This window comes from Trametes versicolor (assembly GCF_000271585.1).
Source record: "Trametes versicolor FP-101664 SS1 unplaced genomic scaffold TRAVEscaffold_12, whole genome shotgun sequence".
Taxonomy (NCBI): Eukaryota; Fungi; Basidiomycota; class Agaricomycetes; order Polyporales; family Polyporaceae; genus Trametes; species Trametes versicolor.
This window is the reverse complement of record NW_007360332.1, coordinates 1152840-1165457: the sequence shown is the minus strand read 5'-3', so window position 1 is coordinate 1165457 and position 12618 is coordinate 1152840. Positions and strand designations below refer to the sequence as shown.

The window sequence follows — 12618 nt, the reverse complement described above, 5'->3', positions numbered from 1 at the left end:
TTGATACTTCCGGAAGACCATCGCGCGGCAGAAAAAGTACGTCTTCTGATAGCTACTACTGTTCTAGCACTACCAGCCTGCATGCCAGGTGTCATATGACGCAACACATGAGTCGTGGCCACCTCTAGATGTGTACGTATGTTCAGTACTTCCACCGATCTCACCCTCCGGTTGTTAGGCTACCGGGTCGCGGACACACGACGTACAGTAATGGCGAAGATGCATGAAGAATTCAAAGCTGTTTACGTGAGCTGCGCCACGATGTTTCCTTGATCCCCGGACTACCAATGGACGACTGGTGCTGGTCGGATCCGAGACGATCCGAAGACCTCACGTCGGACATCCCTCCTAGGCGGCGAGGGTCATTGCGATGTGTTTGACCGGGCGGGTACCCAGGTCGAGAGCGTTCCTACCCGGTCCCACGAAGGGACACTACGATGAACCCGGCTTTTGCGAACATAGTCGCCACGCCAGTGTTGAACACCCGTACGCCGTTCCTCCGATGATTGCATCCGCGACCACTTAGATGCCGTTGCGAATTTGCAAATGTCCTTCTATCAGGTGACCGACCGTCCGTTCGATGTCTGTTATGCATCATCGGGTTTGCGTCTACTTGCAAAGAACATGTATTCTCTCCCAGAGAGACGGCGCAGCTACCGTTCATGAGGTAGTTGTGCAATGTCAGTCAGAGGCGCCAGTTGCCGTATATAAACTGGGGTAGGTCCACTGCTATCTCCCACCACTCTCCGTACTCACTTCTACATCCGCAGTCTCTTTCTCCGCGCTATCATCCTCACCGCGCCTATCCCCACCAAACCTAAATGCCTCTCCAACTTGCCGATATCCCTTCGCACCTCTCAATGGAATTTCATTCCCCCTCCAACGCCATCGAGAAGGGTGCTACTATCCCCGAGCTCTACGACTGGCACGCGAAGGAGAACCCCGACTACCCTCTTTTCTCCTACCATGACGGCGAGAAGTCGGAGTACATCACCTACTCTAGCGCAAACCGTGCTATTGACCGCGTAGCGCGGTACGTCCTCTCTGGGCTTGGCCCTGTAGCCTCTACCGCCGAGCGCGGGGCGGCGAAGTTGCCGACGGTTGCGATCTTCGCAAGGGCTGGTACGTCCGAGCAGTCTCGTCGTTCATCAACCTCTACTCACTACGTTACTGTATGCAGATACCATCACGTACTTCTGCACGGTTATCGGCGTGTTCAGAGCCGGCTGCACCGCGTTCCTCGTTTCTCCGCGTAATGGGGCCGCTGGCGTCGCGGATATGCTGCAGCGCACCGGCACGTTGCAGATGTTCGTTTCGCAGGATGCTACCATGCGCGACCTCGCCCAGGACGCCCTCAGCCGTCTGCCGGAGGGCCACGTCACTCTGCGCGACATGCCCGTCTTTGAGGACCTCTTCCCGACGGGCTCACAAGCAGGAAACCCTGCTTTTGAGACAGAAGTGGAGCTCCCGAAGATGCACGATGTCAATGCAGTGGCGGCCATCCTGCACTCTTCAGGTATGATGTCTGTCCACGCGTACCACTGAAGGGATGGCTCATGACAGGACATGCAGGCTCTACCAGCTTCCCGAAGACGATCCCCTGGACGCATAAACGTTTCCTATTTGTTGGTCACGAAGCCCGTACGCATCGTATCATCTTATGCGCTGTGAGCCCGTACTGATCAGAGAGCTATAGAGAGAGGCGGCGGCAGCGTGACTGGTACGATCTGGGGCTGCCATGCCACGCCCATGTTCCATGCAATGGGTGCAATTATGATTCCGTCCGCGGTACGTGCGAGATCAAACAAGCCCAGAGACGGCGTACTCACGGCATCTTATCGTGCAGCCTATCTGTGGCTACGTTGTCGCCGCCTTCAAGCCGGCGACACCTCCGGTGTTCCCCACACCCGACATTGTGTGGCGGGGGCTCGTTGCGAGCAGAGTGGACTTTGCCTTCACCGTCCCGGCTTTCATTGAGGTAAGCATTATCCAGCACTAGAACACAGACGATGTATTAAGATGTTTTTTCACTTCACAGGAATGGGGGCGCGATCCCGCCAAGGTTGAGGTCTTGAAGCACATGCGCGGAGTAGTAAGTTATAGGGTGCCTCTAGACAAGATACCGTAACTGACAGATCCGTGATAGATATTCGGTGGCGCGCCGCTCAACCAAGAGAAGGGTGATGCGCTGGCCGCTGAAGGTGTGAACCTATGCTCCGCATACGGCTTGTGAGTATAGCACCCTGCTATCTAAACTCCTCGGAACTGACAACGGCGCCAGGACGGAAGTCGGGAACGTCAACCTCTTCTCCAGATGTGAGTTACCGTCCCTGCAGCGCAGTATAGTCATCAGATGGCTGAGCACGATAACCTTTCAGCGAGTCGGGGCTCGGACTGGGCATATTTCCTCCCTACTCCGTCGCTTGAGATTGAGTTCCGCCCACATGGTGACAACAAGTACGAAGTGATAGTCTACGTAAGTCTTCTGGACCCGTCACGCTGCGACTTCGATATCTAAGCTTTATTGCCTCCAGTCGGACCCGGAGAATCCTCTCCCCGCGGTCAACACGAAGATCAACGGACGGCATGCTTATGCGACGAACGACCTCGTTGAGCCGCACCCGACAAAGCCGAACCTCTGGCGTGTATATGGACGTGCAGATGAGCAGATCATGCTCTCCAATGGCGAGAAGGTCGGTGTACTATCGCGTACTTTCTCGTACCTGCGGTACTCACTCGGTTACTCGCGCACAGACGAACCCGTTGCCTATAGAGAGCACCATCAACGAGGATCCGCACGTCAAGTCGTCCGCTATGTTCGGGCGGGGCAGGTTCCAGAACGGTATCCTCATCGAGCCCGCGGAGGAGTTCCAAGTTGACGCGGCGAACGTGAAGGAGGTTGAAGCGTTCAGAAACAAGATCTGGTATGTCTTCATGACTTCTGCCGGAGTTGAACATGCGTAACTGAGACTGGCCATCAAGGCCCACCGTCGAGCGCGCGAACGCAACGGCTCCCCAGCATTCGAGGATATTCAAGGAGGTCGGTGTTATCTCTTTTCACATGGAAGGTTAACATTCTGAACGTATTCGCGACAGATGATCATCGTGACCTCTCCCTTCAAACCCTTCCAACTCAACGCCAAGGGGGCGCCGCGCCGTGCAGTCATCCTCAAACAATATGAAGAGGAGATCGAGGAGTTGTACAGACAAATCGAGGACAGTTCTCAGAGCGATCTGCCAGCACCGTCCGTCTGGGATCAGGCCAGCACCCTATCTTTCGTCCGCGCCGTCGTAGAGCAAACACTACGCCGCACCATCGCGGACGACGACGACATCTTCCGGAACGGCGGTGACAGGTACGCTCCTATAACTTCCTTCTGGTTTCGCGGATCGCTGCTGAGACATTCTCCGCTTATAGTCTGCAAGCGACCTACATCCGCAACACCCTGATTCGCGCGGTGCGCGACACAGACGTCAAAGCCGCTGCGCGTCTCCCGGCGAACCTCGTCTTCCAGGCGCCCACCGTAGCCGGCCTTACCGATGTCGTCTACCGCGTTCTCCACGACGCCGATGCTGCCGGCACATCGTCGCGCACACCACAGGACCTCTGGAAGTACGTCGAGAAGTACTCTGCGAACTTCCCCTCGCGCCCGGCGTCCCTCGTCGACAGGTCAGCGTCCGCCAAGGACGTCGTACTGATCACCGGGACGACTGGCGGGTTCGGGTGCGACGCGCTCGAGCATCTGCTGCGCGACGAGAGCGTTGAGCGGGTGTACGCGTTCAACCGCGCGGGCTCAAACGCGCTCGAGCGGCAACACGCGCAGTTCCGCGCGAGAGGGCTGGACGAAGCGCTGCTCTCGTCGCCGAAGTTCAAGCTGATCGAAGCGGTCCTGCACGAGCCCGGGTTCGGCGTTGATCCGAAACTGCTCGACGAAGTGCGGCAGTCGATCACGCACATCATGCACAACGGTGAGTGGCATGCGATGTGTCGGAAGAGAGTTGGATGCTGACCTGAGCGTTGTACTCAGCTTGGAAGGTCAACTTTAACCTGTCTGTTGCTTCGTTCGAGCCCGACATCCAGGGCGCGCGAAACCTGGTCGATCTTGCCATCAGCTCGCCCTTCACGAAGGCGCCAACGATCGTGTTCGTTGGCTCAATAAGTGTCTTCACTCGTACGTGTTCGCTTATGTGACACTCGGCCGGGTGAGCTAACTTGGGAACAGGCTATGAGGGCCCCTCGCCCGCGCCCGAAGCATCTTTGGAAGATCCGACCTCTGCGTTTGGCTCGGGATATCCCGAAGGGAAGTGGGTGACCGAGCATGTCCTGCAGAACGTCGCGAAGGAGAGAGGCGTGCATACTGTGGCGATGCGCCTCGGGCAGGTGACGGGAAACCGCGTGGGCTACTGGAACGAGAAGGAGTGGTTCCCCTCCCTCGTCAAGTCCGCCCAGTTCCAGCGCTGCCTGCCGGATATCGAGGGGGTGCGTGCTCCCCAGCCTATAGTACTGCATAGCCATGACTGACCCGGTCGTTACAGAGCGTCTCCTGGATCCCGGGCTACGAGGCCGCTAAGGCGTTCACGGAGATGCGCCACTCGCCCCATCCCTTCCTGCACCTCGTCCACCCGAAGCCGGTATCCTGGCACACCCTTATCTCCGCGATCGCGAAGGAGTTCGGGAACGTCCCCCTCGTGCCCTACGACGAATGGCTGTCCGCGCTGCAGGCGAGCGTCAGCGAGGGTGACGCAGCGGAGGTCGAGCTCATGAGGGCGAACCCCGCCCTCCGCCTCTTGCCCTTCTTCCAGGCGGTCAATCAGCACGCGTCTCTGGATCGCGAGCCCCTTGGGCTCGTGTACCTGTCCACGGAGAAGTCGGCCGCTGTGTCCGGGGCGCTGGCTAATCTGCCTCAGCTGGATGCGGAGCGCGCGAAGGGCTGGCTTGCGGCTTGGAAGAGTGCTGGGTTTTTGTGAGCTGTATGATTAGGAGCTGCTTGGGAAGGGTCTCCCGCATGTACTCCTTATAGTCTATCTCGTCTAACTTTCTGCAATGTGCTTACGCCCTTGACTAGCATGTACATTTGTCTGAACTGTCGCCAAACACGTTCTGGTAGGAATGACCATGCATGACGTGCTTGGCAACTTATCGGGAATGGCTTGACCGAGCAGGCACGTCAGGTTTGTGTCACTTCACTATCGAGAGCATGCCTCGGCTAGTCATAAATAAACGGGCATTTCTGGAACTTCTGTAATCTTTCAACCGCATATATGCGCGTCCGGCGATCGCGCCAATAACAGGGAAACTAGACCTTCTCTTCAAGCTCCATCACCTCCCCCATAGTAGTGGTGCGCCCATCGTCTCCATTCCCCAGCGGCGGCGGTAGAGATATGGTGACCTAGAAAAGCATATTCAGACTCGACAGCGCGTCCCCGAGTCCGCACGAATACTGACCGGGTGGGTGCTGTGCTCGGCGGCGGACGCGAACGCGACGGTGCTCATGCTCACGGTGGGCCGCCGCAGCATATCGCCGGCGCCCGAATCGCGGGCGGTGGTGTCTGTTGTGAAGCCGTCCATCGTGTGCTCAGATAGGGAGCGTCGGGTGTTCAGCCTGGCGGTAGGCGTGATCAGCAAACAGTGCGCGGCCAGTAGTCGTCACCGAAGAAAGGAAGGGGGAGTACTCACACTGCGAGGACCGAGTTGGCGTACACTGGTGAGAGGGTATATGCGTCAGGTGAACCGCGCCTGTCCTGGGGGAAATGGGCACGCACACTTCGTGGCCGCGACGCCCATGGCGATGTATACCATACTGTCTGCGGAAAGGACTAGCGCCTGCATGGCCGGATGAGTGACCGATGAGTGACTCAACGGCGCAGGGCCCTCGCTGGTTCAAAAGACTCACGAAGATGAAGGTCAACGTGCCGCCGATGCTGGGGACGACAAAAAGATCAGCCTTGCGAGCAGATCGTTCGCGTGGAACTAGGGGAGACCTTGTAACCAAACCTGGTAGCGCTGTTTTAGACACTGGGCATAGCACAAATGGAGCAGGGAGCTCACCGGAGTTGATCGTGTATACGATGAGGGTCTGGACCATGGATTCAGTGCTGCTGGTCGTCAACGCCAAGTTCTGCAATGCACGCAGCCAAATGCGTGGGCAATAGTCACGTACGGTTTGGAGCCCGTCCGGCTCTTCAGCAGCACAGTGATGAGCACCCCGGTGACCATCGAGTCGAGGGAAAATGCGATTCCGTATATAGCGGATACGATCCACTGTGGTCGTCGTCAGGATATGATCGAAAAATCGCAGGCGTAAGTAAGTCACCCTGAGCTTTCCTACTGTTTTGAGCTGATGCCAGTGCTCGTGAGTATCGGTGACATATATCGCGATAGGACCCGTCTATTACTTACACTAGGATCTATGCCTTCCAACGCTGTTAGGTCTAGGGCGTATTTTAGTGCGGAATTCCTCTCAGTATGGAGACGACAGCAGCCGCCACTCACAAATTATGAAGCCTGGTAAAGCACAGTGATGGTCGGGCGTCATTCGCCATTCTTTATCGCGCGCGAGATTGGATGACGACTCACCAAACTCGGTGACGAGTAGAACGACCTGAGAGGCTCTTCTGTAAACAAGATACGAAATGACGCCTACTTTGAAGTGGCTGCGTACCGCGAATAGGGCCACCACCCGATACCGAGTGCTGACTGAAATGATTCTCAATCAGCGATGTAGTCCAGGGTAAACAAAGATTGTTCGAGTTCGCACCCATGTATATGCGGCGAATATAGAAGCTATATGCGCCAGGAATGTTAGATTGGAGACATTAGAAACGTCGAAGTATGTATTGAACAACTCACCCTTGACAAAAGGATATGGTAATCAACTAGTAGTTGGGGCGAGACATGAATACGTACACATTGATATTGGACGTGTAGTGCGCACTCACCGAGACTGGGGCCAAGAGCTGACGACATCCATGGGGCTCAGTCACTGCCATATGTGGATTCCGGTTTTGTCAAGAACCGCACTCACAATCAATGACCTGCATGTACCGGTCAGTCTTCGCACTACGGGGCCAGACATCGCTATAGGGATGGGCCTACCATGTGACGTCCGCGAGGGAGCTCGGGTTGAAGTAGTTGGTGACGAGATGATAGTAGCTGTCGAAGAGTGAGATTCTAAACATTACTCTCAAACATTCGACAGAGCCCCGTACCATATGTGGATGGTCAGGACCGTGTGCAACGTCTCCGCAATCCTTGCTGATAGTCAGGAGAATTGTCGTCGCGCATTGAATCGATCTTTGAGGCTCACAAAATACAGGAGACCTGTCGGCGACGATGCATTCAGTTTGGAGTAACTCGCAATGGCGCGGAAGACTTTCGCAAGTCGTAAGACATACCATATACTTCAACCACTTTCGGTCCTGCGGGTAAAGTCGAAAGTAGCGATAGGTTTGATGTAGAGTCAACCCATACAGCCTGAAATTTTACAGAGCAATGATGTCAGCTGGAAATGGCGGGAGGGAAGAGAGCACGCACAGTATACAGAAGCACATGCCAATGAAGAGTGCGCCAAACGAGCCATCGAGCGACGGGAGCTGTATGGGTATAGGGATGCCCTGCGTCGGGGGACCGGTGTTGGTAGAGCTGGCGTTGAAGTCCATGGGGAATGACTGGCAGGATGTCTCGGATATGATATGTCCCCGCGCTGCGCCGTATTTATCGTCGCAGAAAGAAGGTTCAGCGGCTTAGTGCTCGCTCAGCCCTGCGACGCCCTTTCCTCTAAAACTACGGTCGCCATCTTGGCGATGTGAATGAACATACTTTGCACTGGCAGGTTGATCAAACAGAGAGCGGTTCTGTGAATCCTAGCCGCGTAGAGCCCGCGTAGAGAAGTTGGCGTGGATCCAGTTTGCGCCGCCGCATGTTGGCCGGCACCCGATGCAGACTCGAGCTCCCAGGCGGAGTTTATGTGTATTTTGAGAGAGTGGGCGACCCTGAGAGAGTGGGAGACCCGGAGAGGACGTACAGATCAGCAATGTTCCTTGGGCATCGCAAGACTTGCAGAAGAGATGCCGTGGGATATCTGGGTTTAAATTGGCGGATCACTCGAGAGAGACCCCGCTGGAACTTGAGATTGAACATGGTTGTTGGCCACTGTTAGCTGGAGATGTCGTACCTATTCTGGCGTACATATTCCCGTCAGTAATTTGTCTTGGTTTTTGTCGTCTACCCTAGGCTAGAGATGGTGATCAGCTCGAAGGGGAGGTGGATAGTACCTTGCCAAACCCTGCACTGCCAGTGCGCCGTCCACCCCACACCCGCCGTGGATGAAGAAGAGCAACTGCGCTATACATCGACGGCACTGCACGTTGATCAGCGGAAGCATCCGACTTGACACCGATTGGTCGCACGCGTGCGCTTCGTGCACGACGTGATTCAAACGACTATCATCGCCGCGACAGCTTGGCATCCCATGCTGTACACACTTCCTGCTAGGCACAAGGGGCGTCAGCAGTAGTTGAACGTTGTCACTGCGTCCAGCTCACTGTCGCACAGCTAGACAAAGCGATAGCGTATGCGGAATAAAGCCGATAGCAGTAAAGAATGTGAGCGTTGTGCAACAGTACATTGCTTTCGCGTTATTCAATGAATGTCATATGGAAAGAGTATTCCGACTATCCAAGCAGCAGCATCAGCAAACGTGCAGACAAACATAGCTATATCACTCACACGAACGGCACCACGACCTCCATCGTCGGCGACCACGGCAACGTCCGCGCCTGCCCTAAGCCCGCCGCATATATCGGCTCCTGGTAGAACCGCGCCGCCCACGTGAACCACGCGCACACCCACACGTACCCCAGCACGCGCGGCGCCCGTGGCACGCCCGCCCTGCGCGCGAGCGCGATCACCCCATCCTCGAACGTGATCCCGGCGGCGTTCACGAGGAAGAACGCGAGGGAGACGCGCCCGAAGTACCGCACGGAGTGGCCGAGCGTGACGTCGCCCAGGCAGTGCAGGAGCGCGGACGCGAGGAAGGCCGCGTGTACCTGGATCTGCGAGGAGAGGAAGGTGCCGCGCGGGATGTGGAGCGTGCGCACCGCGGCCTTGCCCCAGTGCGAGAAGTGCTATGGAGGGACGGGTGAGGATATTCCATGCTATGACGAGACGCGCATGGCAGACGTACGCGGCGGAGGACCTGGTGCCAGACGCGCCTGAAGAAGATGGTCAGAGACTCTGTGTATGAGCAGAACGGCATAAAATGACCTACCCCCAAAGACGACGGACGGTGTATGCGTCGGACCAATTACCGAAGAGGTCTGGCCAGTCTGCGGGTGCCCACAGGAATAACGCTACAACCACGAAGGACAGCCCAGAGTACGATAGCTTGATAGTCGTGTATGTGTTCATGAGCCAGACCGCCATGCAGCCCGAGCGCATCAGATATCCTGCGGCCCCCGGAGGGAAATGCGCGTCGCTCACCCCAGGGGTGTACAGATGGGGGTGAGAGTGGACGAAGGACTCGATGAGGTCGAGCATTACCAGGCACACGCATATCTGACGGAGCCGCAGCAGCAGGTACCGCGCCCTGGTTCCTCTGAACGGCGGGGGCACATTCGCAACCTGTCCGAGTTGGGGCTCGTCAGTGAAATGCACGTGGCCATATCGAAGTGCCAGCGGAAAGAGCAAACCTGAGCGTTCGTGCCGATGAGGCGCCAGTTGTGGTGTATACAAACCGCATACCAGATCCGCGTGAGGAGTGGTTTTTCGGTGAGCGGCGCAGAACCTTCCTTGAGGTACCGAATGTCGCGCAGCGGGTCCGGGATCAGCCAGGTGAAGAGTATAGTGTTGAGTATGAGGGTCCCGAAGAGGCTGCTGCCCAGCGAGTAGTCGTCGTCTGGCTTGCCCAGGGTGTACGACACGGCCCCGTATGCGCATGCACAGAGAAGGAGAACAGACGCGGCGATCCGGACTGGGGTTAGCGGCAGGGTAGCCATGATGCATGCCAGCGCGGCCTCCGTGAAGAGGATGAACGCCGGGAGCGGCAGGGCTGGTTGGCTGGAACCCGTAGCGTCTTGCATCGCTAGCGCTGTTGGAACCTAGAAGTGTGAGGGGAAGGGGGGCGAACCCCCACCGTGATGAGTTTTGAAGAAGAAACGGTGGACGAGATTTCACCGCGACTGGAGGCGCTAGTCCCTGTTTGAACTCACGTTTCGATCGGTCTGTCAATGTGTGCACAAGGCATGCTACTCGTAGTACATACAGAGCACGCTAGAACACGATGTCGTTGCGGCGATATTACTATTAATTAGTTGGAATCACGACGGCGAAGTTCGGGACACCGTTGATCAATTATTGTGTTCCCTGCCTCGGACTCTGCTACACCCCGACTCACCTCACTTCAAACACACTGGAAGCACGCTGGAGCATCGTCATCACGGTGACTGTTAGGTAGGATCTCATAATACTTACCACATCTTGAGTCTGTTTCGAGGATGGTCCGCCGGAAGGACGCCAAGCTCGAACGCCCGGGACGGGCGCTATATAGCTGATAAATTGAGACTCGGCGTTCCCACGGTAGGCCTCCCAGTGCCCACTGTCATACTCTCTCAGGCAACTCTTATGGTCCCTCAAGGACCTCCATTTCCCTCAGTCCTCCGAAAGCTGGCCGAAAATGACATGAGTATCCGAGCATACCTCAGGTCGAAACCTACACCGCCCAAGGAGCCGCGCACACTACACGGCGTCACAAAAGGCCGTCGAGCGGATGTGTCCTCTACCGCCAACCACCTACAAGCCCAAGCGCGATATCACAGACCAGTCGCACTCCGTCTGTCCGAGAAGCAGCGTGAGCAGAGACACAGACGAAGATCGCTGAACTACTCACAGGAATGGCAGCACAATCTCCCTCATGGGCGAATACGGCAGCGTCGGCACCCGCCCCATCCCCGCCGCATACATCGGCTCCTGGTACAACCGCCCCGCCCACGTAAACCACGCGCACACCCACACGTACCCCAGCACGCGCGGCGCCCGCACGCGCGCCCTGCGCGCGAGCGCGATCACGCTGTCCTCGAAAGTGATCGCAACTCCATTTATGAGGAAGAATGCACAGGAGATGCGCCCAAAGTACCGCACGTCGTGCGCGAGCGCGACGTCCCCGAGGCAGTGCAGGAGCGCGGACGCGAGGAAAGCGGCGTGCACTTGGATCTGCGAGGAGAGGAAGGTGCCGCGCGGGACGCCGAGAGTGCGCACCGCAAGCGTGCCCCAGCGCGAGAAGTGCTGTGGAGGGACGTATGAGGATAATTTAGGCTGCAGGGCGCGCGTGGGGGACTTACGCGGCGTAGAACCTGGTGCCAGACGCGCCTGCAAAAAATGGTCAAAAACTGTGTGCAGGGTAATAGAGGGGTGAATGTGACTCACCCCCAAAGACGGCGGACAGTGTAAGCGTCGGACCACGAGCCGAAGAGGTCTGGCCAGTCCGCGGGCGTCCACAGGAACGACACCACTGCGATGAACGACATCACAGAGTACGATAGTTTCAGGATCATGTAGGTCATGACGAGCCAAGCAGCCATACAGCCCGAGCGCTGCAGGTGTCCTGCGATTCCTGGGGGGAAGTGCGCATCGTTTACCCCAGGCATGTATAGATGAAAGTGAGAGTGGACGAAGAGCTCGACAACGTCGAGTGTCACCAGGCTCACGCATATTTGGCGGAGCCGTAGGAGCAGATATTGCGCCCTCGTCCCTCGGAATGGCGGAGGCACGTTCGCGACCTGTCAGGGCACGTCAGTGAACCGTGCGCGGCAGTACAAGTGGCGACAAAGGCAGACCTGGGCATTCGTGCCGATGAGGCGCCAGTTGTGGTGTATACAAGCGGCGTACCACACCCGCGTGAGGAACGATTTTTCGGTGAGAGGCGCAGTATCTTTGAGGTACCGAATATCGCGCAGCGGGTCCGGGATCAGCCAGGTCAAGAGCAGGATGTTGAGTATGAGCGTCCCCAGGACGGTGCTTCCCAGCGCGTAGTCGTCATCCAGCTTGCCCGAGGTGTACGATACGGCCGCGTGCGCGCACGTAGACAGGAGGAGAACAGATGTAACGATCCGGACGATGGTCGGCGGCCGGATAGCTATGACACACGCGAGTGCTGTCTCCGTGAGGAGGATGACTGCCGGGAGCGGCAGCGGCGGTTGGCTGCCAGTGGGGCCCATGGTGTCTTGCATCGCTGTTAGAGCCTATAAGTATCGCGACGTGGCCAGCACTCGTAGCTGAGAACCGCGGGGGGGAAATCGCCTTTCCAGACGGGTTTTGAGGAAGGGGTATCGTACGAGACATCGCCACGATGCAGGCCACTACTTAGTCCCTGTTGAATGATTGAGCCCCCCGTTCCGATTGGTGCACCGCAGCGTGTACCAGGCACCTATCTAGTACTAGAGTTCTGAACGTGCTGTTCGTCGCCGCGGTGATAGTACGATTCGGCGTGCGCGGGGTTTGCGATGCGCGCTCGTCGGTGATCAACGCATCCCCGGACCCCTGTCCGACTCGGAAGACCCTGATACATTCAGACTCGCCCACCACCGGCTTACTTCATTTGTCCGTCCTTTTTGTCACCGGAA

The 12618-nt window shown here is 57.1% G+C and overlaps 3 protein-coding genes across 3 annotated transcripts; 1 reads left to right on the top strand and 2 right to left on the bottom strand.

The window, feature by feature from the left end:
* Window positions 1-284: 284 nt before the first annotated feature.
* On the top strand, window positions 285-5115 carry TRAVEDRAFT_155039 (acetyl-CoA synthetase-like protein). Its single transcript, XM_008045631.1, has 19 exons — window positions 285-486; window positions 562-717; window positions 771-1122; window positions 1181-1516; window positions 1573-1641; window positions 1697-1788; window positions 1847-1978; window positions 2039-2092; window positions 2147-2229; window positions 2282-2316; window positions 2379-2476; window positions 2535-2693; window positions 2755-2924; window positions 2983-3040; window positions 3097-3356; window positions 3419-3969; window positions 4029-4172; window positions 4224-4480; window positions 4537-5115. Exons 3-19 carry the CDS (start codon window positions 822-824, stop codon window positions 4966-4968), a joined length of 3231 nt encoding a protein of 1076 aa, XP_008043822.1. The 5' UTR covers window positions 285-486; window positions 562-717; window positions 771-821; the 3' UTR covers window positions 4969-5115.
* Window positions 5116-5297: 182 nt separating this feature from the next.
* Window positions 5298-7659, bottom strand: TRAVEDRAFT_52640 (uncharacterized protein; the record flags this gene model as incomplete). Its single annotated transcript, XM_008045311.1, has 21 exons — window positions 5298-5390; window positions 5447-5603; window positions 5678-5702; window positions 5764-5824; window positions 5895-5995; window positions 6050-6099; window positions 6162-6262; window positions 6315-6338; window positions 6401-6432; window positions 6494-6505; window positions 6578-6602; window positions 6663-6697; window positions 6759-6784; window positions 6851-6876; window positions 6940-6957; window positions 7026-7035; window positions 7097-7153; window positions 7210-7251; window positions 7308-7321; window positions 7396-7474; window positions 7535-7659. 21 exons carry the CDS (start codon window positions 7657-7659, stop codon window positions 5298-5300), a joined length of 1113 nt encoding a protein of 370 aa, XP_008043502.1.
* Window positions 7660-8724: 1065 nt separating this feature from the next.
* On the bottom strand, window positions 8725-10080 carry TRAVEDRAFT_133561 (uncharacterized protein; the record flags this gene model as incomplete). Its single annotated transcript, XM_008045630.1, has 4 exons — window positions 8725-9126; window positions 9186-9213; window positions 9270-9622; window positions 9691-10080. 4 exons carry the CDS (start codon window positions 10078-10080, stop codon window positions 8725-8727), a joined length of 1173 nt encoding a protein of 390 aa, XP_008043821.1.
* Window positions 10081-12618: the final 2538 nt, after the last annotated feature.